Source organism: Neolamprologus brichardi, chromosome 18 (genome assembly GCF_056152115.1).
Source record: "Neolamprologus brichardi isolate AB-2024 chromosome 18, ASM5615211v1, whole genome shotgun sequence".
In the NCBI taxonomy this organism is placed as follows: domain Eukaryota; kingdom Metazoa; phylum Chordata; class Actinopteri; order Cichliformes; family Cichlidae; genus Neolamprologus; species Neolamprologus brichardi.
Window position 1 is genome coordinate 3,333,936 of NC_142121.1, and position 24,903 is coordinate 3,358,838.

Here is a 24,903-nt window from a genome sequence, read left to right on the forward strand (position 1 = left end):
AAAAAATATCGAACCATGACACCAAAGTACCGAACCAAACTGAACCGTGAATTTTGTGTATCGTTGCACCCCTACTAATTACGTTAGTTAGTTAATGCTGTTAAACTGGGTGCAGCGTCGCCCAGTTTAACAGCATTATCGTTTAACAGTCGGGTCCTTCCGTCTAACTGACAGAAGGACTCGAGGCACCGACACACTTTGTCGGTAAGTTAAACTTTTGTTTGTAAGCTAATCAGTAACTAACGTCATTAGCTAGCTAAGATGATGAAAGTTGTGTTTGTTAGCTAATCTGTGCACATGAGTGAATTTACCCTGACTAAAGAAATCACTGTGAGCCTGAATGCTGATTAAAGTCAGTGCTGTAGTTCAGACATTAGCTCTGCTGCTCTGACTGAACTGAACTGAAGGATGTTCAGTCCTGCAGCTGAAGATGAGGCACTGAAACGTTTATATGAGAAACAGAAAAGTCACCGATCAGTCACTGACTAACGTTACTGTACTTTTATTATGAGTGTAAAAACTTTAATCTGGAATTCACTTACACTGTGTTTTGCCAATATTGTGTTCTTTACCATGAAGTCATTCAGAGTCCTTCATACCAGAGTAACCAGAAAGGATAATATATATTTTAAATATGTAACTTTCTACAGGACTGAATATAACATCATTATGTAAAAGTCCAGAGTCTCTGTGCTTCAAAACTTCTAACATCACACAAAGTAAAGGTCTCTATCACACTGCTCATAAAATGCAGATTTGTCCATCTTCTATTTTGGGCGTCTAGTGGAGGTCTGAAGATTTCCCTCTGAGGAAGCTGCTGGTGAAGATTGTGAGTTCTGCTTGATCCCTGTGGTGACCTTCAGTTCCTGATGTTTCTGAAATGACACATCAGGAGTCTTCCGGGTCACGGCACCAAGTGTTAATTCCAGTTCTATTGATTCTTAGGGCCAAGAAAACACGGCTCAAAACTGGTCTTTTACTTTAAAAAATGATCTTTATTTAACATATCTGGATATGGAGACCTGAGCACACAGCACACAGCCCCAGTTCTGAAGCACAAACGGAAACCTAGTTATTTATATACTTGCTCTCACGTCACTTGTTGTTCCCCAGGGTGAATGTAGCTGTTGATAATAATGTGGACTCTGGACCCTGTTATTAAATGAAAAGAACAAACTACACTTCTATGAAACCTTTTGTCAGTGCGCTTTATTTCATTTAACTTTCCATGTTACCAGGCTGTAGAGCGCTCTGTGTGAACTGAATCTAAAACTGTTTAAATCCATATAATTCAGATGCTAACAGTAACTCTGGGTCTCTGTGGAGTCTGCTGCTGATGTCATCTCTGTCTAAAACAGGATAAGAAAAAATGAGACCTGTGGAATCATTGAAGCATAAAGACTACGGGAGTAACAGGTGTGCAGCATCGCTAACTAGCAACAACCCTCTGATACAGTGTGGCTAATCTAGCTAATGATCGCTTACAGTTAGAATGACAGAGATGACATTTTGTATAAAAACTGGTAAAACTGTTTAACAGGTTGTTGATCCTGTCGTGTTCTTTGTGTGTTTGGCAGCCATCATGAAGCTGTACGTGTCCATCACTGCTGTCAGTGTGAGAGCAGGACTTCTGTGTATTCTGGCTATCAAACAGCTCTACAGAGCACACTGTTTGTTCTTTAAAACATTTATTTAATCACAGTTCAGTGGCCGTGATATCACCACTCCTCTCTGTAATTCCACTTCTAAATCACAGTATTTTACCTTGGATATCAGGTTGTGTTTTTGTGCCAGTGTAGCTGAGATATATACAGAGTGTGAACATTCTCAAAACTGTATTGTATATAGTTTATTTATTTTTTATTGTGTAAATTTAATTTTTGTAAAACTAAGGTTCCATGTGTCACTTTTGAAGTGGGGCATCAATCAGTGTGACGCCACTTGTAAACATGTTGCATGTGTGGGGTTTCCCAGCCAGAGCTGCATGGACTCCACACTGGTGAGGCACACTTTCTGTAGCTCCTCTCCCTGTACTAAATTATACGTTTAAATTTGGTGTATTTTTCTTTGCTAAGTGTTAGTTCTTATGGCTAAAAGCTCCCAAAGTGTGTTTGATTGCTTTGAATGAGGAAAATAGTAATTGGAACTGCCTTTTATCTGTTACACCATCCATTTATGTTTTCCTTACTTGTGCTAAACAGGGATGAGGAGAGGCCTGCTATTGCTGTGTGACACTGATTTTGCTGCTGCACTTTGTCTTTTAGAAATAAATCCAGCTTCCAGCCAGTCTGTGTCTGCCGTCACAACGCAGTCAACCGTTTGAAATCTGCTACACCAGCAAACATTTAAAACTGTTCTGACTTCAGTTCTTCTCAGACTGAACCATCAGGAGGATTCATACCTGCAACACCTGGAACCAGTCAGCTGGAGGCAGCAGCAGTTTGTCTCAGAACAACTTCATGAACAAAAAAAAGCAATCTCAGAGAAATAGATACCAACCTCTGAAGGCAAGGCAAGGCAAGTTTATTTGTATAGCACAATTCAACAACAAGGTGATTCAAAGTGCTTTACAGAGACATTAGAAACAAAAACAAATAAAAAGCATGATTTAAAATTGATTAAAACAAGCAAACAAACTAACTAATTAACAAACAAACAAACAAACAAAACGGTATATAAAATCAAAACAGATAAAATCAGTAGTTAAAATGTAAGTTTTGAAATTTAAGCTTAAGTGCGGATTTGGTGCTTTATTCAAATGCAGCTGAGAACAGGTGAGTCTTCAACCTGGATTTAAATAAACTGAGTGTTTCAGCTGATCGGAGGCTTTCTGGGAGTTTGTTCCAGATATAAGGAGCATAAAAGCTGAATGCAGCTTCTCCGTGTCTGGTTCTGACTCTGGGAACTGATAAAAGACCGGATCCAGATGACCTGAGGGATCTGGAAGGTTCATACTGGGTCAGGAGGTCACTGATGTATTTTGGTCCTAAACCATTCAGAGCTTTATAGACCAGCATCAGAACTTTAAAGTCTATCCTCTGACGGACAGGCAGCCAGTGTAAAGACCTCAGAGCTGGACTGATGTGGTCCACTTGTTTGGTCTTAGTGAGGACTCGAGCAGCAGAGCTCTGAATGAGCTGTAGTTGTCTGACGGATTTTTTAGGTAGACCTGTAAAGATGCTGTTACAGTAATCAAGCCTACTAAAGATGAATGCATGGACTAGTTTTTCCAGGTCCTGTTGAGACATCAGATCTTTTATCCTTGATATATTCTTGAGGTGACAGTAAGCTGATTTTGTTATTGTCTTAATGTGTTTTTCTAAGTTTAGGTCTGCATCCATCACTACACCCAAATTTCTCGCCTGGTTTGTGGTTTTTAGGTGTATAGACTGAAGTTCTCTGGTGACCTGTAGTCATTTTTCTTTGGCGCCAAAGACTATTACCTCAGTTTTGTTTTTGTTTAGCTGGAGAAAATTGTGGCACAACCAGTCATTAATTTCCTCAATGCATTTACCAAGAGCCTGTACAGGGCCTCGGTCTCCTGGTGACATTGTGATATATATTTGTGTGTCATCTGCATAGCTATGGTAGTTTATTTTGTTGTTCTTTATAATCTGTGCCAGTGGGAGCATGTAAATGTTAAACAGAAGGGGTCCCAAGATGGAACCTTGGGGAACTCCACATGTGATACTTGTCTGCTCAGATGTGAAGTTACCTGTTGATACAAAGTATTTCCTGTTTTCTAAGTATGTTTTGAACCAGTTTAGTACAGTTCCTGAAAGACCTGTCCAGTTCTCCAGTCGTTTGAGTAATATGTTGTGGTCAACTGTATCAAATGCTGCACTGAGATCCAGTAAAACTAAGACTGACATTTTTTCACTGTCTGTATTCAGACATATGTCATTAAACACTTTGGTCAGAGCGGTTTCAGTGCTGTGGTTCTGTCTAAAACCTGACTGGAAGGCATCATAGCAGTTATTCTGTTTTAAGAAGTAATTGATCTGTTGAGAAACTGCTTTTTCAATGATCTTACTTAAAAATGGAAGATTTGAGATCGGCCTGTAGTTGTTCATTTGTGTCTTGTCAAGATTGTCCTTTTTCAGTATAGGTTTTATTACAGCAGTTTTTAGTGATTCTGGAAACACACCTGATAATAAAGAAAAATTGACGATCTGTAACAGGTCTGACTCTAAAGTCTTTGAGACCTTTTTGAAAAAACTTGTTGGCAGGACATCTAAACAGCAAGAGGAAGAGTTCAGTTGACCTAAGATGTCCTCCAGGTCTTTGCTGTTAATCGGGTGAAACTGTTTCATGGTGTTTAAACAGTTTTTCGGTGGACACAGTACATATTCTGGATCTGCTGTTGATGTAATTGCTTGTCTAATCTTTTGGATTTTTTCTGTGAAGAATTTGGCAAAGTCATTGCAGGCCATGGTCGAAGTTCAGCTGCCACTGACACAGGAGGGTTTGTTAGCCTGTCAACTGTAGAAAATAAGACCCGAGCATTATGACTGTTTTTGGTGATGATGTCAGAGAAGTAGGACCTCCTTGCACTCCTCAGTTGTAAATTCTAATTGTGAAGTTTCTCTTTATAGATGTCATAATGAACCTGGAGGTTTGTTTTTCTCCATCTGGCTCAGCTTTCCTACACTCTCTTTTTTCATTTTTCACTAGTGTGGAGTTTCTCCATGGAGACTTTTTCCTTCCAGAGATAACCTTCACCTTAATGGGAGCAATTGTATCCATTACATTTAACATTTTAGCATTGAAGCTATTGACGAGCTCATTGACTGAACCTCTGGACAGGTCAGGTGTTAATGGGAAGACCTGGTTAAATATCTCACTACTGTATTCAGTTATACACCGTTTTGTGATCACTGCTGTTGATATATTTGTGTGGGCTGAGATTTTACTTTCAAAGAAAACACAGTAATGATCAGACAGGCCCACATCAGACACAGTGACCTTTGAAATGCTCAGGCCCTTGGAGATCAGTAGGTCAAGAGTGTGTCCTCTATTATGTGTGGGCTCTGTTACATGCTGAGTCAGCCCAAAGTTGCCCAGAGTGTTGCTCAGGTCTTTAGTCCCTTTGTCCTGAGGGTTGTCCACATGGATGTTAAAATCCCCAACAATAATTACACAGTCGAAATCAACACAGATCACAGACAGCAGTTCACTGAGGTCATTAAAAAAGTCTGTGCAGTATTTGGGAGGCCTGTAAACATTAAGAAACACAACTTTGGATGGGGCCTTCAGTTCTAAAGCCACATATTCAAAAGACTGAATATGAACATGGATTCAAACTCATAATTTTCATCTGATCGACCTTTCAGGCTACACCTGTTATTTGTAGCTGTCCACTGTAACACAGCAGGCTGAAACTGACTCTGATCCACAAAAGCAGGACCTCTGCTAACTGGAATGCAGCCGTCATTATCACACCTGTATTTTTCCTCCTGTGAACTAAAGACATCAGCTGTGGAAGAAGTCTGTCTGTGTCCCACATGTCTGTCTGTGACTCTCAGGTGCATCACTGTTTACAGGATCACAAGGATCCACCTGACAGCAAGAACACAGGAGATGAAGATGAGTCCATCAGCAAACCGTCTAAAAATCCTTTGTGAGAAAGACGTCTTCTACAGGTATGAATGCACACTGTAACGTGTACGTCATCACTGATATGTATCAGCAGCTTGCTGTGGTGGATGTTCTGACACACAGTAATCTGCTTAAATGATCTTGATATATAACTTGGAATGCAATTTAGGAAAGTTTGAGCAGCATTGTCACAGCCACACTGTGCTACTAACTTTAAATGACTGTCAGGTGATTTGTGGACAGCAGCAGAGTGAAAGGAAGGTTTACAGGATGTTGGTGAGAGCTGCTGTGATGTCTGCTTTGGATCCTGTGGCTCTGACAAAAAGACAGGAGGCCGAACTGAAGATGTTCAGACTTTCACTGGCAGTGAGCAGAATGGACAAGATTAGAAATGAGTTCACGAGAGACAAAGTCAGAGAGGCTGACACCCTAATATTTCCTGGGAATAACACTCCAGGAAATATAAATCTAATAAACTAATAGTTCATAAAGGACAAAGACTCATTACTGTAAGATTCATTTTAATACTTTAATTGATAAATCAAAGAAAATGCTGGAGCTGCAACATGTTAACATGTGGTTAACAGATTAAAATTGATGCTCTCGTATTAACAGCTAACTTTCTATGCTGTGCTGATTTATTTGTCACAGTCTTGGTCATTTATTTTGAACTTTTTTGTGGAGGTTAAACTTTCTGTTATAAATTTACCTGTATGTGTATTTTAAATATGATCTGTGTTATTAAATGCAACTGTTTCAAATCCACCTTGAAGGCTGAGTTCTTGTTCTGAAAGATGAGGGTGTGTAACTGTGACACTAGAAGAGGTGTGGATCTAATTCTCTGAACTTTCTCTAAACTTATATTTTATGTGACAGTAACTTTGTATTTTCTGTTAACAACACCAGGGCCCACTGGGATAATGTCCATTGGCTTGGATATTCTCTTCTGCCAAGACTTATGAAGAGAAAGGTGTGTGTTATGTGTTGCCCTCTTTATTATCATACCACCACCAACATCTGATTTTTGTTACAGTGAAAACATTTGTACTAATACTGAACGATTCCTTAAAATCTTTTACATACATAATATTTTTACGGAGCAGGTCACTATGATCAGCCAGCAAGATGCTAAGTCGATAGTGGAGACGAAGGCTGTGACGTGACCAAGGGTCCATCCCCAGAGCCGATCGGCCGCCCCGCACTTTCCACAGACAAGGGAGGGGGGCTGTGGGCGTAGCCAGCTGGAAGATGGGGGCCAAGCTGGGAACGTGACCTAATATCCAGAGCTGTGAATGCCCTGTCCATCACCTCAAAAAGTATGACCTGGCTGGGGGCTTCCTGCAGGACAGGTAGCAGCCTGCAGAACAAAGGATGGACTCAAAGTCCTCCTGATAGCTGTCCTCCAGTAGCCCCTAACTGGTGAGAGAGGGAGCTGGCTACTGTATAGGAATTTCTTTTACTTATGTATTAATCACATTATTTTATTGTATAATGCCTTGGTGCCACTGGATTTTAACATGTCTGACACTCATACTGTAAGACAAATGGTGGGGGGTCTAGTAAGGAAGCAGACAACTCCACAGGAAGGAATCTTTTGTCTCTTTGAGGACTCTGGGAGGTAGCAAGGGAGTGTGAACCTTAAGGTGTGAAACAGCTGTGTACTGCCTGTTGTTCCTGGAGAAGGTATTTAACTGAGAGCCATGCTAGGCTCAGGGAGACTCTGCTGACCGTCTGTCCCGCAGACATGCAGGGGCTCCATCAAGCTTGGTTGTCTGTTCTTTGTGTGCTTGGATTAAAGAATGTTAGCTACCGCTCACCGCTCGTCTGCCTGCTTTATTTAAATGGAAAACTTCCACAACACTACAGAGCAAACTGAGGACACTCTGCCATTGCCTGTGAGGTGTCAACCTTCCCTACATTATTTTTTTTTTATTTTTTATTTTTTTTTGCCTGTCCCATTTGGTTCTTTAGCCGTCAGAATTGTTGTCTATAGACCAACAAGGATACCCAATGGATTTATTTTGCCACATGGATCATCATGGCATTGCCGTATTGGTCCATTTGATCGACCTTTGTTTTTATTATTTATTTTATTTTATTTTCAGTTGTTACAGACGGGACAGACATGAGTGAGAGATAGGAAAGGGAGAAAGAAAGAGGAAGGAAAAGAAAAACAGAAGGGGAGAGGGACAGTGAGAAAGGGGGGGGGAAAAATATCTCCGGGATCACCTGTTGAGAGAAAACGAATAGAAAACAAGCAAAAAAACCCAAAACAAACCAACATACTAAACACAACACCATCGCATTAATCTAGCTAAGTGTAAACAGCAGTAAATACTAAATATTGAATGTTGTTGTGCAGCACGCAGGACAGACAGCGCACAATGTGCTTTGAAGTAGCAGCCAAGAAAGGTGTGATTTAAGTCTACAAACAGTGAACACCTGTGTGCACACCTGTGTGGATCGGCGCGCTTGTGTTCAAATGGTTTCCCCATGTAATGGTCTGCAAGAGGATGTAGAGAGCCATAGCCCCGTCCCCCAGGGCATGAAGCAGGCATGGGGGAGATCCAGGCCCCAGACATCCAGAGGTCCCAGAGTGCAAGAGCCCAAGGAGGACCACCGGAGGGGCATCCGTGCCACCTTCATGGGAAGGGCTGAGGATACCCAGACGAGGGGTCACCCAGTAGCCACCGGGCAGAAACTAGAGGGGGCTGCACCGGCGTGCCCGCCGGCTCCGCCGGCAGCCAGCTGTGCCAGAGTGAACCGAGCCGCAGGCACAGAGGCCGGAGGCCCGAGGGCCCTCCGCGCCCCGGAAGAGGCCTGACCGAGCAGCAGGCGCCAGGCCCCGCCAAGTAGCCACCGGGAGTGAGCTGGCACATGACCTGAGCGCCCAGCCCCGGACACCAAGAACCAACAATGCACCGACCCCTGAGGGCATCAGTCACCGGCAGGGAGTGTGGTGAGGGGAGATAGGCCTCCACACTTGGAGGGCCTGGGAGTTCCCAGAGAGGTGGAGTCTAAGACCCGACCTGACATATAGACACAGACAAACAGGCACACACAGACACAGACATGCATTCCCACCCTCATGCACACATATACAAACACTCAGCACTCACCCAACGTAGGAATAAACGTAAATGGACATGTACACACAATCACACTCCCCAAACATACTCTATACCCCGGGTCCAGGTATCCTCGCCCCCAGAGGGGGAAACGGCACCCAGACCCAAGAGATGTTACCCTTCCCTCCGGGGTGGAGGCAAGCAGACCGCCCCAGGCTCCGCAGCAGCAGGGAGGCCAATCGGACAGCCAGCATCTCTTCCCAGCCCCCCCGCCCCAATGGCTAGCAGAGAACGGGGGTGTGTTAAGACCCCATACCCTCCTCCTCCCGCTCAAGTGTAGTGTTGCTGCGTGTTGCTCTAAAGTGTGTTTAAAACAAGGGAGAGCATGGTGCTGCTGCCAGAGAGCAGCAGGTGTTAGCACGGCCCCTCCCGAGAACCCTCAATGTCTACATGGATTTAAAATTGAGAGGTGGGCACCGGCGCCAGAGGTAGGTCCCTACATTAGCCTTAGGCATGTCAGGAAGTCGTTGGCTGGTACGCTTAGAGTAAATAAAGGCGAGCACGAGCCTCTCTGTTATGTGCCGGCAATATGAAACAGTCCATGCAGGACTGTGGAGCTTCCCTGGTCTGCATGGCATGTTCCCAGAGGGAACACAGCTTACAACAGCGAGCATGGAGAGGGCACCGAGCACGAGCTCATGAGACTGTGAGAACAGCTCGATGTCCACCAGAGAACTCCCACACACTGGGCACAGGATCCACAGCAGGACCTACTGGACCTACCGGCTGAGTGTGCGGCCTGCGAGACGTGGCGACAGCAGCACGTCACCGCAGGAGAGCTTTTCCATTTTGGATCTGGGCAACAGAAACCTGGGAGGCTGCCTCGAAAGGCTCCTCACCTCAAAGGTAACCAACACACACCAGCCACACACGGTACCACACACAAGCATGCACACACACTAAAAAGTGGAGATCCAACGATCACCAGTTTCACATCTGCAGCTGATTTATAGTTAAGCTGGTCTGTAGAGTTCACATGGAGCCGGTGTGGGTGAGGGGACTCGCCCAGCTCTAATGACCAAAGTCGTCATTAGACATTCGTCATTTAACATATTGATCAGGATTATACTTTGATTATAAATTAGATTAAAAATAAAGATGATTCACTACTAGCTGACATGGACAAAGCTCTTTTTACAGTGATACCAAAAACCTAACACATAAGGCTGGATGTTAATTTTACCCCCTCAAAGATGTGCTGACAGGGGAAAGCCAGTAGACTTCAACCTCTCTTCAGAGTGAAATTGTTTTTTTTGTTGTTTTATTGAGCTGAGATCAGATTTGTGATGATCACTCTGATAACTTCATATTGTTTCCTTTAAACCATTTTGCCACAGTTTCTGTACAACTGTGTGTTTAAACCTCAAGTTCGTCTCTTGAAGGTCTTCAGCTGCTCATGTTGCAGATCCACTGTGAGCTGAAATTCCAATGAAGCTGTTAGAAAAATCAAAGTGATGTTTCAGATTAGTCAATGAGCTCATTAGTTAATAACTGTGTAAGATGGTGTTATGGTCCCCTGATCCTCTGCTGCCTACCCACCATCTATCTTTCCTCCCTCTGCTTTCTATCTTTGTCTCTCTGTGAGTGTGGCATTTGTGGTGTGTGTGATGTTTGGCAGTTCTGCTGGTTCCTGCTCCTCCTCGGCTGGAGCACCTGCAGTAACTGATAATCAGTCCAGCACATCAGTTTGGAAGAATTTGACTCCATTTTTGACACAGAGCAGCTTTTACTTTTTCAAGAAGCTCCATCAAGCTGCACAAAACAGAGTAAACTGTGCAGGACATAACAATATATCAGAGAGTCATCACATCACTCGCTGGATTCACTGGATTATTTTTCTCTCAACATTATTTGGAACAAAGAAAACAAACTTGACTGGTTTGTGTCATTGTGGTGCTGCATGGCCCACTTTCTCCTGAGATTCAGTTCACAGACACATGTTCTGATAGTTTTCTTCAGAATTTGCTGCTATAATTCAAAATTGATTGTGTGATTAATGATGGTGAGCCAGATGGGCCAAACCATGATACTATCAGCAGATGTTTCATTGTAGTGGTGGCATCATTGATGGGATAAATGGACTGGTGCTTATATAGTGATTTTCTATTTTCATGTGGACTAAAGTAGTGGACTGACCAACAGACTGACATTAACATCAGAGCCGTGCTGCTAGTGTGGCTAAAAGAAAAGAGAAGAAGAGACAGTCATGTTGATATGAACATTAGAGAAACACATCATGGAGCTGAAATATGATCCTGCTTCCTCATTTGGACTCATTCACCTCAGCTGACACGTTCAACAGCAGACAGGTTTTTGTAGCAGTCTTTCTCACTGTGGGAGGATGGAGCTTCATCTTTGGCTCTGGAACTAAACTGTCTGTAACAGGTAAGAACAAACATTTATTTTCCTTCAGTTGTTTTATTGTAGAAGCTGAAAATGTGTTTAAAGTCAGTTTCTGCTGCTTCAGGCTTTACATGTTAGTTTTTCATCATTAGTAGAGAATTCATCTGCAGCCATTGTTACAGAAGAAAAGCTCAATAATCTCTGAAAACATGTTGAAATCTCACTGAACAACTAAAGTTATTCTTTATTTCTGCAAATATTAGTGATGTTACAAATATTTAGGATTTGATCCTCTCAGTGATTCTGCTGGTTTTTAACACAAGATCATATTTGATGTTAAAATAATACAGTAGTACATTTGTAAATATAAATGAAAATGTAAACATGTTTTTAATATTCAAAGATAGATTCTTTTGGTGATTTTTTTTAAATATATTAATATATAAATTGACATGGATACTGATTAGGGACACAAAAAGAGTTTAAACAGTGAAGAAAAAATATAAATAATAAATAATATAGATCAAACAACAAAATATGAAATTGTTAAAGTCATGTTTGTGTTTCTTGCTTGTTTGATTTGTCAGTCTAAATTAGAAATGAAGAAAAAAATCAGCAATGGTCATATTTCAGTAAATATTTCTTCAGAAAAATACTTTTCATGATGTTTCAGATTCTTTAGATTTTATATTATAAATAATGATGAATTAATTTATACTGTTGAAAAAAGGTATTTAATTCTCATTCAAATTGCAGCTTAATTACATTTAATTTGTGCATCAATTCAAACATACACCGTATATAATCAAAACAAAATAAAAACACAATAATCAAACTAAATAATAGATGTAGTGCCCTTCAAATTATTCCAATAACATTTTTAAGGATTGTGAAGTCTGTGAAAGAAGTATAGTATTGATTAAAACATGAATAAAACACCTGTTTAAAAACGGATACAAAAGTGGAAATTTCATTGCTGGAATTAAATCATGTTGAATTATTAATATCTCTGGTAAAACTTGTGTTTAAGATGGAAAATATAATTTAAATAGTTTGAAGACAAATCTATATATGCGTACATTTGTGATAAATAATATATTAAAATATCAGCAAACCAATATTTTATTTCATGATGTAAAGACACACTGAGTGTTCGTCATGTGAGCCATGATGACATGAGGTGATGACTGTGTTTGATATGAAGCTGAATCCAGTGTATGTAGTGAACTTTGTGCTGTATTGATGAGTAGTTTAGTGATCAGAGTCCATGTAGTTTCCAGGATCAGACTGAATGCAGTGCAGTGCTGGAAGCTGCTGCTGACTGTGTGAATGTGTGTCTGTGCTGCTTGTTGCTGCTGTCAAACTTCAGATGAGCAGGTAGTGAAGCCCGTGGTGAGCGTGTACCCAGCAGCATCCAGAGCCCACCTGGAGGGGAACAGCTCCCTGCTGTGTGTGGCCTCAGCCATGTTTCCTCCTCTGGTCCAGTTCTCCTGGAAAAGACAGAAGAAGAACGGCGGAGAAGCGGAGGAGCTGCCCCCTGCTGAGGGAGAGCAGCTGGAGCTCAGAGAGTCGGGACGCACCATTGCCATCAGGATGGTTGATGGGAGCGATTCTGACACATATAAATACAGCTGCTGGGTGAAGCACGAGGGGGGCACAGTGGAGGCCCAAACACAACAAGGTAATGAAGGCTTGGTGACTGTGTTGAGCAGTGATTCAGCTTCATGTGGAGATGCTGTCAAAGAGAGCAGAGCAGCAGAGGACTGACATTTCTCACTGCAGCTCCAAACATTTGACTCCTTTTCTGTTTCAGAGCTTCCAGCTCCAGCAGCCTCCTGTCCTCCAGAGAGAGAGCCAGCAGACCTGCCAGCTCTGCAGCCAGCTGACTGTAAGATCACCTGCTGCCTCTCTGCATGGACAGCTCCAATGTCCAATGAGGGAGCTGGAACAAGTTTAGGGTCTTAAAGTTGCACTAATTGATCAAATCTTCATCCAACAAGCTCTGATAAAGCCACTGTACACTAGCTGCTCAGCACCAAACAGCAGACAGACCATAATATGTCAGAGATCAGTTTGTTAGCTGCTTGTGGAGTTCTTCTGCCCCCAAGTGGACACAAACACTACATCAATTCATCCACTTGAAGAAGAAGCTGTGACTGTTTCTATTTGGACTTTTTCTCCTTGATCTGAGAGGAATAACCCGACTGTCTGTCTGTCTCTTTGTGTCTGTCTGTCCTTCAGTGTCCTTCCAGTCTCAGTGCAGGGTGAAGCTGCTCTGCCTGCTGTACACAGTGCTGATAGTGAAGAGTCTGGTGTACTGCTGTGGACTCTCTCTGCTGATGATGCTCACAAACAAGGGAGCGTCCACCAACTGCACACATGCTGACTGACTGTTTCCTGCTCGCCTTTTCTCACCATCAGATCTCATCAATTCATCTCATTCATCACTTTGATCAGTGTTCACAAATGTTCGTTATGATGTGTTGTGCTTATTTTGCCTTTTTCTTCAACAGTTAGAAGATCATCTGAAATAAATCCATCTTTACATGTATTGTTGCTCTGAGTTAGAATTCTTTTTGTACTTATTGTGACTTTTATTGTAGTAACAAAAATCATCAGGAATATTTTTATCACAAGTTTTCAGTTTGATTTGTTTTTGTTTGATTTTCAAATGTCAAACAGTGTAGTTGTGTTTGTGTGAATAATAAAGATTTCAAGATGAAGAGTTTGATTCTACTTTCATTGTGTGATGAACAACAAGCCGTGTGAGTGAAGCACAAACTGACTGTATCCAAACTTCCTGCAGCAGACGGGCTGTGTGGCTTTCTGCTCTGCAGCCTCCACACCGTTAGCTGTGGCTTTTCACTTTAATAACACAATGACAGTTACAAGCATGAACTCTGCTTCAAGAATGATTCCAGGAAGCATCTGTGTTCTTCACCTGTGAGAGAAACAGCTCAAATCCTCAACTCAGAGCTGACAAATGAACTTTCATGGACTCAAAGGAGAGACCATGAAGCCCCTGCAGTCTGCTCAGCTCCCATTTTATTAGCTGAGCTGAGTTTTTCATTCTGGATATCACACACGTAAGAACAGATCAAGTCTGAACAGCAAATGTTGGAGAATCATTTTGAAGTGTTGCTAAATGTCCTTATTATTACAAAAACTACTGAATGATTCAGAAAATCGTTTCCAACAAGCAGAAATATGCAAAGAAAGTAGAAACAAGGCAACATGAGTCATTCAGATGCAGATAACATATTGTCCTTATTTTGAAGAACACAGTCATGAAATCTTTCTGTGTGTCATTCATTGAGTTGAAGTGCCTAATAGAAGAGGAAAAGCAGAAATAATCAATGATAGCTGAGACATTGAGAACATGGCTGTATGCCTGCTATCATAACAGGAAACAAAGCACACAAACAGCAAACAGACAATAATGTGCTCGCAGGTTTGTGTTGTGTCATTTTTGACATTTAATGAAGTCCCAAAAATGTGTGCGACTCATTAAAGGAGTCTGTACGTGTCAGTCAGTGCTCTGTATTCATGTGTTCACCTCATTAAAGTCACTGAGACACTTTTCTCCTCCAAACTTACAGCACAGCTTCATATTTCACTGACTGATTCTTTGATTACATCCATTAAGGGTCACACAGTGAAATTAGTGCAAACTTACAAATGTGTTGCAACAATTTTGGCCTCCAAACTGAACTTTGAGACAAAGAGTGAAGCTGTGAGCAAAAAGAGGCTCCAGTGTGTGTCATGGTGGAGGAAACTGTTGTATTCCCACATTAAAAACATGCTGATCTTATTGGATTTTTCCCTCAAAGTCTTTTTCCTCCTTTTTCTCTTCATCCAAATGTTCTAGCAGGCTGACTGTGAGTCCCTGTTTAAGCTGTACAGCAGAAAGTAACAGCAGTCAGCGGCCTCCACTTGACTTCATGACTTCAACCCCTCGCACAGTCACTTTCACTTTCTTCCTTCTGTCTTTTAGTCCTAAAATGTAGAACAACACCAGATCAAAAGATTTGTGTCCTTCACTCACATCTTCAAATGAGACCTTCCATATCAGAGATGATACAAAGGCAACATTTGTCTTATTTCTCTTTCATGAATCAAAAAGTACTTTTGTACTGTTGTGTAAATGTGTGTGTAAAGGTGGATGACTGCCTACTGCAAATGAAATCTAACCGTGGCTACAAATAAATGAAGCTGACGTGAAACACAGCCCTGTTTTTATTACTGTTTATAGATATTAGAATTGATGATCATCATTTGAATGATTCTTAAAAAGGCTTTAATGAATCCTTCAGTCTGAAACCAACCTGGAACAAAACACATTAGAAGATGTGGGAAAGAAGCACAGTGTGCACATATTTTAAACACACAACAGAACCACATGTGTTTGTTTCAAAGAAGATTTTTACTCTAAATGTTCTTATATATGATTTTGTTTTTTTAACTACTTTGTGTGCAATTTATGAACTTTTAAAATATTGAACCATATTATTATTTTTATTTTTCTATTTATTTATAGTTTAGTTATATTTAGTTTGTATATTTAGTGTTTTCATCACAGCTGTTAAACCACAGATAACAGTGTGTGTTACTAAATTCACAGCAACATGAATGTTTCTGAGTGTTTGTGCATCATGTGACCCAGATTTTTGGATCTGCTGTCAGATTGAAATGAAGACGATGAAACCACAGCAGCTTCAGCTGAGCTGTCAATCAGCAGCAGCAGTCTTATCTGTGGGCCGCAGGGGCTGATGGGAGCTTTGAGGACCTGTTAGAAACCACGTGGCCCTCGTCTGATCTCGCAGCTCGTCCTTGTTTGGCCTCAGCTGCATCAGAGCGCCACTTCTCCCCAGGTTCACCAGAGGAAACACCACTGCACAAAATGCTTTTCCTCCCAGCTGCTGCTCTGTGCTGTCTGTGTTCAGGTGAGTGTTTCCAGCCAATCAGGAGCCAACAAAGTCAACCTGTAACAAACACTGTCACACTAACCTTCATCTATCTGTCTGTGTCTCTACAGCACTGGTTACCATGGCAGCAGAACAGCTGATTCAGGAGGATTTAACATTGACCAGGAGAGTTGGAGAAAGTGTCTCCTTCAGCTGTGGAACTGAAAAGTGTGATGACGGCAGCTATGTTCGCTGGTACCAAAAGAAAGAAGGAGAAACATTTTTGATCATTCTTTATATTGACAGGAGTGATGGTCAAGTTTCACATTATAATCATCCTCAAAAAAATGATTTCTCAGCTTTGAGAACCGACAGTGGCTGTGATTTGAAAATAGAGAAAGTTAAACTCGATCATTCAGCCACCTACTACTGTAACTGTTGGGCCCCACAGTGAGAAATGATCCCTGCAGCCTGAACAAAAACCAACAGATGAACAGATGTCAAACAGTGTCTGTGACAGGAAGAGAGCAGTAAACCACAGCCCAGCTTCACATGTTTCACCTCCATCTCAGAGTCACAAACATACTGAGCTCAGGGACGATTTTTATTTACTGCTGTCAGAAATTCAATTCTATTTATTTCTGTTTTGAACAGATTTTTCATCCTGTTTTAAGACAGAAACAAGAGGAACAGATGACATCAAACTTCCAAATGGAAACAAATGTATCCTCAGTCCCACAAAAACATTTATTCAAAGTGAAAGAAAAACAGATTGTGTCAAACTGAATCAAAGTCCATCCCTCATTCACAGTGTTAATGTTCTCTTCATGAAAACTCTTCCAGCAGCACTTGTTGTTTAACACCTTTCAGTACATTTAACCAGACACTTGGACTGATGTCAGGTCAGGATTTTGTCCTTCTAGCAGCGGCTCATTAGGACGCTGATGTTGTTGGACAGATTTCCATCAGTTTCCTGTGGATGTTTATAGAGGATGAATCAGTCACGGTGCCTCATCTTTCTGTCACCGTCTTTTCTCTCTGATAGAAAAAATAGATTTTGTATCTGAATATGTCAAATCTGGAATAAAAGGACAGGATTTGTGCTTTCTCCTTTTGTTTCCTGACCAATCACATTTGAGCAGCTCTGGCTGCTTAATTTCATTTGCAGCATCGCTGCTGAAGAAGAATCAGAGTCTGACTGGATCAAACACACAGATTTAACAGCAGAAAAAGTGATTCCATGTAAAACACTCTCGTTCACCAGTTTTAACTCACATAACTTCACATTTCCTCAAATTGAATCTTAGTCATTTAATCACAGGAAGTTTCTGGGATTTTGTTCCAGACTGTTTATTTATTTATAGATTTTTCTCTACTGAATTTGTTTGAAATATTCAGGTTAAAAATCAGTCTGATTTATTCTTAATGAGTCTTGTTCACAAAGTTACATGTGCAGTACTCTGTACATCTTCCATCCTTAGAGATAAATAATATATGTTGTCCAATACTCAGCAGACTGAACCAGGACTGGAAACTTGCTCATCATCTCATCTTTGAGGTCTCCATTTAAAAAGCACCAATGACTCAAAGGTAAATATTATACTGGATAATGTGTTAGTATATAAGACTTTGTCTTTTTTAACAAACAGCTCATCTATCAGCTGTCAGCAGAACTGTAGAACTTCAGATCCTGAAGTGTGTGAGGACAGAGAAGAGTCAGCTTTACTTCAGGTTTGATGGATAAACTTTCACAGTTTGTGATGATTCTGTTCTCTTTGTGATTTTAGGAGCTGCCCTCAGCACCACCCAGTGACATCACACACATCATCCTACATGTTCACTCTTTGTCAGTGGAAGCTGCAGCTGTTTTATTGATAAAGTTAAAGACAAAAAGTCAAAGGGATTAATCATCCATGTAACTGTGTCACTATAGGAGCATAAATATTAACTCAGTTTGGTGTTTCAGAAAGTTGCTGATCTCAGACCTGCACAGCTTCTGTTTTAAACACTGAATGTAGTCAGCTGCATGAAGTGAGATTTTCTCTGACACAAAACCTGATGAAGGTCAAAGGTCGTCACTTGTATGTTGAACTAAAAACTTTAATCTGGAATTCACACACTGTGTTTTGCCAATATTGTGTTCTTTACCATGAAGTCATTCAGAGTCCTTCATACCAGAGTAACCAGAAAGGATAATATATATTTTAAATATGTAACTTTCTACAGGACTGAATATAACATCATTATGTAAAAGTCCAGAGTCTCTGTGCTTCATCTGAGGATGATGTGAATAGACTATGTGCACGTTAGCATATGCTACTTCCGGTGCAGAAACTCCTGTGGGGAGCTTTGTTTCTGGTGTCCTATTCGCTCCTTGTTTACGGTCTTAAACAAGTTAACCAAATGAATGAATTAAGCAGCGATTTACATTTCTATAGATATCTTGGTCATTTACCCAATATATCTGTAAATGATGTTCATCGACTTGTCGATATTTTTTCCCCAGTGCCTCAGAACAAAAGAGAAAAGGGATTCAAATTTTATATTTGTCAGTATCTGTATAATTTTGAAGGTAAGTCACAACATATCCTTCGGAAATACTAATATGTAGAGACCCTTAACAGCAATCATTCATTTATTTATTTTTATAAAGGGCTTTTTCACGTTTTGTTGACATGCTGTGTATGTGTGTATTTAACTGTGCTCGCTAATATCGACATAATGGGGGAAGCATCTGGCATCACTATTGTTCACCCGTAGTTTGCATGCTGAACATTTGCCTGTTTAACCAATCAATCTACACTCATCAAACATCAAAACTTATCATTTGATTTTTTTTATGAGAATGTCTGCTTCAAGGGTATATATATGTTTATGTTACAGTTTCTATGCTTATACTTACCAACTGACACGTTATTCTATTACTAACTTTACTGAAATTGTTGTTTTTCTGCAGTGTCTGACAAAGATCAGGGCTCAGGAGAGGTGGTGGTCAGGGCAGAGTGCTTCAGGTCTATGAGGAAAACAGAGAAATCTCACAAACTCAGCGTATGATCATGAAAAAGAGGCAGTGTGAAATTGTGTTTAGTGTATATAGTGCATAATGTATCATAGGATCATGTCAGGCTGCCATATCAGGGAGGTGTTCAGAAATAAATGCATCGGGCAAATATGGATAATACTTTCTAAGGATATTAATTGAGGACATTAAATACATTGAAATATTGTACTTTGTAGGTGGTCCACAAAGATTCGCTGCAGGTGCAACTGCTGCATTTCTCCTGCACGTGCAAGGCTGGAAAAGCTCTGTGCATTGTGTTGCTCTTCTGTTTCAATCTGCACACTATTCGCAGTTGAAAGTCCAAGTCGTTCCCCCGATATTGAGCTGCACTAAAGGTGAACAACAGTGGCATAAGCCCAGAGTTATGGTGGATAGCGTAGTGGTTAGACTACACGCCTTTGGAGCAGAGGATTGCAGGTTCGATTCCTGCCTGGGGCGTCTGTATCCAGTAAGGGTCCTAAGGCTAGACCCCCTATGCTAAGCGAGCCTACCGCAGACATGAGCGAGACAGATAAATATGAAGGCATGCCGGCTTGGACGTCGCCCGGATCAACAAGGTCCGCGTCAAGTGTTGAGGAACCAGGGCACCTGACGAGAAGTGGTCTACTGGAAGGCATCGGTGGGCAAGATTGATGTTGGAATGCTACTACACAAGTAACCCCGGCGGATGGGGCTACATGAATAGGATGAGGGACCTATGGATTCTTCGATACCCAACATCCACAATGACGGCGAAACAACTAGTAGCTCAGTGTTCCAACATTCGAAACATTCGACAGCTAGAGATTGACGAGGTACAACATAAATGCTACAGCAAGGAGGAGTCAGGACGAGATTGGGTACAAAGCCCCAAGTGCGGTAGGAGAAGGATCGTTGAGTGCGAGAGGAACTGACCTGAAATATAGGATCATGGCCAAGCTTGAAACCTGGATCCCCCGAAGCCGGTTACCAAGCCAAGATTACGTGAAGTACCCTCAGAAGGTCTGCTAGATGATGTTAATGCAACACTACGGACAATACCTACAACCACGATTACCGACACTAACAAGCTGATCTACAATACGGCAGCAGTGATCAGTGAGATGCTTGGCTACAAGTTGAACAAGGGGCAGTACCCTCCATGGAGAAGGAGGCTAGAGGGCAAGATCAAAGTAGCACAGAGGGAGGTTAGCCAACTAACGAGTTGCAGAAGGTGTGACAAAGAAGGTGCATAAGAAATACAGCAAGCTGTCCATACCTGAGGCCTTGGAAACTGCCAAGCAAAGACTCACAGCCTTGGCCAGCCGCTTGAGGAGGTACACCAGAGAGATAGAAGGCAGGAGAATAAACCAGCTGTTCTCCACAGAACCAGTAAAGGTGTACTCTCAGTGGCAAGGGAACAATAATAAGAGAACAGCACCACCAAGGCTGGAGACGGAGCAATACTGGAAGAACATAGGGGAGAAGGACGCAATCCATTCCGGCAATGCCGGATCGAATGGATTGCGATCAGTGGCTAGTGGATCTGAGGGCAGACCATAGCGACCTCCCTGAACAGGGTCCAGTAACCATCACAGTGGCAGATATCCAAGAAAGGGTCTCCAGTATGAAGAGTTGGACAGCACCAGGGCCCGACCCAGGATGAGACAACGAACATCCAAGAATACATCACGAAGATGGCCCCAACTGACAGCGTGCTCAGTGAATACCTCAGGAAGCAGAAACCCAAGAAAAAAGAGGAGGTGGCTGATATCCAGAAATCCTACCAGTGGCTGGACTGAAAGATAGCACAGAGGCACTAATCATGGCAGCACAAGCACAAGCTCTGAGTACAAGATCCATAGAGGCTGGGGTCTATCACACCAGGCAAGACCCCAGGTGCAGGCTGTGTAAAGATGCCCCAGAGACAATACAGCACATAACAGCAGGGTGCAAGATGCTAGCAGGCAAGGCATACATGGAACGCCATAACCACGTGGCCGGAATAGTGTACAGGAACATCTGTGCCGAGTTTAACCCTCCTCTTGTGTTAGCTTTCTGTTATCATCTCTTATGTTAACGGGTCAGTTTTGACCCGTGAATTAAATCAGTTATAAAATACACTAAAAACAATAAGTGATCATCCAATTTGTTTCTCATCTCTTGGTTATCATGTTAGGCTTCCTTATCCATGAAAATGTTGGTTTTAATGCTTTTGGTGTGGGCCTGTGGGTCTTTTTTTGTCACTATACCCCTCGATTTCAATTGAAAAAAATTGTAAAATTAACCTCAAGAGAATCATATTAATAAATAAAAGGTTTTTGTGTTACCTGACTATTACTGAGGGGTATAGGACACATCTCTTAAATAAATCTGTTTTATTGATTTTTTTCATTTTAAGATTAATTACTAAAATGACATCTATGGTGTTACGGGTCAATTTCGACCCATAGATATTTACATCAAGAAAAGACAAAAAAAAATTGTTGTTTTTTAGCAGTAGACCTTTAATATAAACTGAAAAAAAGAAAAAGTCCACTCCTCCTTTCTTTTGGTTATAGTCGTGGGTAATTGTGGGCTTTTTATCACTTCCCAATGATACAGCTACATCTTTGTGAAGTTCCCTTTTTGAAGTTCTTGTCCGAGGTCATATCTGGTAAAAAATAAAATAAAATATTACAGCTGATATTGTGATCCTGCAGTCCAGTGGTCATATCGAGGACCACACATTTTCATTGTTTCTTCTCAGGGGTGCCACTCACAGCTTTGACTGTGAAAATCTGTACATTCCAGCCATAGTTGGTTTTTGCATCACAGGCTTCCCAGATTTTTCTGCCGTATTTTCCTGGCTTACTGGGTATGTATTGCCGGTAGGGGCATTTTCCTCGAAAAGTGGACAAGACGTTCATCCACTGTTACCTCTGGCCCTGGGATGAACATGAGGGGAAGAAGCCGCACCCATCTCTCCCAGACATCCCTGATGGGAGCAAGCTTGTCAGACCTCGGTCTGGTCTCTCTGTTGTCAAATCTGAGGACTCCTGAATCAAAATGATATCAAATGTGTGAAGTGACATCGTTGCCCAGAAAATGATCAGATGTGTCTGTGTCTTCTGGATGATAGTCCACATTGTCTTCCTCCTAGAAACCTGCCCATCTGAATCTCTATGCTGCTCTGTGTCCTCTCCTTCATTTTCACCAAAAATATGATGCAGAACTTGGCTCACTGTGAATCTTCTTCTCATTTTTGTATGCTGCAAATTGTAAATGTGCACTCTGGAAGTCAAATAGCCACTCAAATGAGTGAATTCTTGACATGTCCCGTCTTTATTTTGTTTTGTTTTTGTGCAGGTATACTGCAAAAAACACGCAAAATAAGAATCCCCTAAAGCTCATATGATTAGGAGAGGAGCTTGCTGTCAATGTTTTAGCTGACAGTGCACTTATGATTTCAGTTTTGGCTTTAATTATTGCTTTATACTCATAATATTATACCTGTGTCGAAACCGACCCTAACAACACAAAGGTCATAATATCAACTAGGGCATTTTATAATTTAGTGAAAATATTTTTTTTGTTTTATTTTGTAGAAATAGAGGTTCCTGACAAAGTCAAAAAGCCTTGATACAATAAACAAATGTTTGTGATTTTTTTTATGCATTTGAAATTTAAAATGGGTCGGTGCCGACCCTAACACGAGAGGAAGGTTAACCTGGAAGTCCCGAGGTCAAAATGGGAAATGCCCCCAAGGGTGGTGGAGAATGACCGAGCTAAGATCCTGTGGGACTTCCAGATACAGACGGACAAAATGGTGGTGGCTAACCAACCGGACATAGTGGTGGTAGACAAACAGAAGAAGACGGCCGTAGTGATCGATGTAGCGGTTCCGAATGACAGCAATATCAGGAAGAAGGAACAAGAGAAGCTGGAGAAATACCAAGGGCTCAGAGAAGAGCTCGAGAGGATGTGGAGGGTGAAGGTAACAGTGGTCCCCGTGGTAATCGGAGCACTAGGTGCGGTGACTCCCAAGCTAGGCGAGTGGCTCCAGCAGATCCCGGGAATAACATCGGAGATCTCTGTCCAGAAGAGCGCAGTCCTGGGAACAGCTAAGATACTGCGCAGGACCCTCAAGCTCCCAGGCCTCTGGTAGAGGACCCGAGCTTGAAGGATAAACCGCCCACAGGGGCGTGCTGGGTGTTTTTTTTTTATATGTATATATACACACACATATATATATATATATATATATATATATATATATATATATATATTGCTATTATTGTACCTGTAATTGTAGTAGATTTCCCTTAAATTTAAAATGTTTGTGTTTGTGTGTTTTCTGTAACATCCAGGAGCAAACTGTACAAAGGCCTTTACGGGGACCTTCCTCACCTCTCGGTTCTACGAGTATCTGAAGTGTACCAAACCTTCTCTGATGCTGACCGGCCTATGATTTGTACCATGGGAATAAGTGACGATATCCCACTTGTGGAGTCACGTTTTGGCAAGGTGCAACAAGGAAGTCCACTTTCTTATCAGCAACCATCAAAAGAGAAAGCGCAGACTCTTCATAATGCTCCACCGCCACCATCATTGCCACTGCAGGACTACAGACTGAAACCATCAGAGTCCATGTTTGTCTGTTCCAGGAAGCAACAGCTGCACATGAAAAGTCTGGAGGTGACGCTGGAAATGTCCCAGAGCATAGAATGTGCTACGCAAGAGCAGAGTGAGTGTGCCGATTGGTATAATGTACGGAGACCACGAGTGACTGCATCTCGTTTTAGAGAGATCTGTCATGTGAGGAAACCTCTGAAGAGCTGCTGGCTGAACGCATCTTAAAAGGTACTCACCAGACAGGCCCTATGAAGAGGGGTTTAGAGTTAGAGGCAGATGCGATCTGGGAATACTGTCAGATAAAACAAGTGAACCACTACAAATGTGGATTTGTGGTGCACCCAGATGCACCGTGGATTGGTGCATCACCCGATGGTATCATTTTCAACCCCTTGGAGCAACCTCCGTTTGGCCTAGTAGAAATGAAATGTCAAAACATTAAAAGTTATGTAGATGCACCTTACCTCAAGGTCATCAGAGGGACATTGCAGCTTAATCCAACACATGCCTATTATTGGCAAGTTCAGGGCCAGCTGCTAACTACAGGTATGAGTTAGTGCGATTTTGTAGTCTCCACTCGAGAAGATGTCTTCATACAAAGAATACAGAGGGATGAGGGTTTGATGGAGACAATGAAGCCTAAGATAGATATGTTCTATTTTCACGTGTACATGGACAAATACCTTGCAGTATCATAAATGGGCAGCTTGTCATTCCTGACTTTAATGTCATAAACTTACATGGTGGGCAAGGGCCATTGTATTATTTGCTTGTTGTTTTGTTTTGATCGAAATAGAAAGCTGTTGGTAAAAGTAGGTTTGGTGAAGAGTTCACACAGACGAGTTTTGTGTTAGTATTAATATCAGCAGTGTTTGTGTTCAAACCATGGGGTTTTTTTGGTAGAAAAGAATTTGATATCTTTACTGTTATAAAACTCAAAGTATGTCAAATAAAGTTGATCATTTGAAATCTGTGTTTTTTATTTTCAGAATCCCAGAGAAAGAGTATTTAGTATCTTTAGAAAATCTATTGCAGTCAATAAGAAGCATACAGAGCAGTGCAATAGACAAGTAAGGCAGTTTTATTTGCAGCGTAACAGTTAAACATCAAATGATTTATTATTGAACTTTATCCAGGAAAGGGGGTGTGTTAGCTGTTTATCAATTTTACTTAAGTAACAGATTTGCTACTTACATTCTTGGAGAGTAACTAAATACATGAATTTAAAATAATAACAATATTCTAAAGATATTGAAAGTATTCAGGTTCGTATTGATCATTTGTGAGGAGGAAAAAT

At 41.5% G+C, this 24,903-nt stretch overlaps 1 protein-coding gene and 1 pseudogene across 3 annotated transcripts; both read left to right on the top strand.

The window, feature by feature from the left end:
• The first annotated feature begins 10,975 nt into the window (after nt 1-10,975).
• LOC148097318 (uncharacterized) lies at nt 10,976-13,459 on the top strand. Of its 3 annotated transcripts, XM_087832247.1 has the most exons (5): nt 10,976-11,173; nt 12,320-12,338; nt 12,451-12,750; nt 12,883-12,957; nt 13,311-13,459. In XM_087832247.1, exons 1-5 carry the CDS (start codon nt 10,976-10,978, stop codon nt 13,457-13,459), a joined length of 741 nt encoding a protein of 246 aa, XP_087688373.1. The 3 variants fall into 3 exon arrangements, with proteins under 3 accessions (XP_087688373.1, XP_087688375.1, XP_087688374.1); XM_087832249.1 differs by lacking the exon at nt 12,883-12,957; XM_087832248.1 differs by lacking the exon at nt 12,320-12,338 and having other exon boundaries at nt 10,976-11,111; nt 12,439-12,750.
• Nucleotides 13,460-16,115: 2,656 nt separating this feature from the next.
• On the top strand, nt 16,116-24,163 carry LOC148097319 (uncharacterized; annotated as a pseudogene).
• Nucleotides 24,164-24,903: the final 740 nt, after the last annotated feature.

What these genes read in the sequence shown, in the direction of transcription:
- LOC148097318 (XM_087832247.1), top strand. Translation starts at nt 10,976, where the DNA reads ATGATCCTGCTTCCTCATTTGGACTCATTCACCTCAGCTGACACGTTC. An exon ending in GGAGGCCCAAACACAACAAG is followed by an intron (nt 12,751 to 12,882) that starts GTAATGAAGGCT and finishes TTTCTGTTTCAG; the next exon opens with AGCTTCCAGCTCCAGCAGCC. An exon ending in AGCTCTGCAGCCAGCTGACT is followed by an intron (nt 12,958 to 13,310) that starts GTAAGATCACCT and finishes TCTGTCCTTCAG; the next exon opens with TGTCCTTCCAGTCTCAGTGC.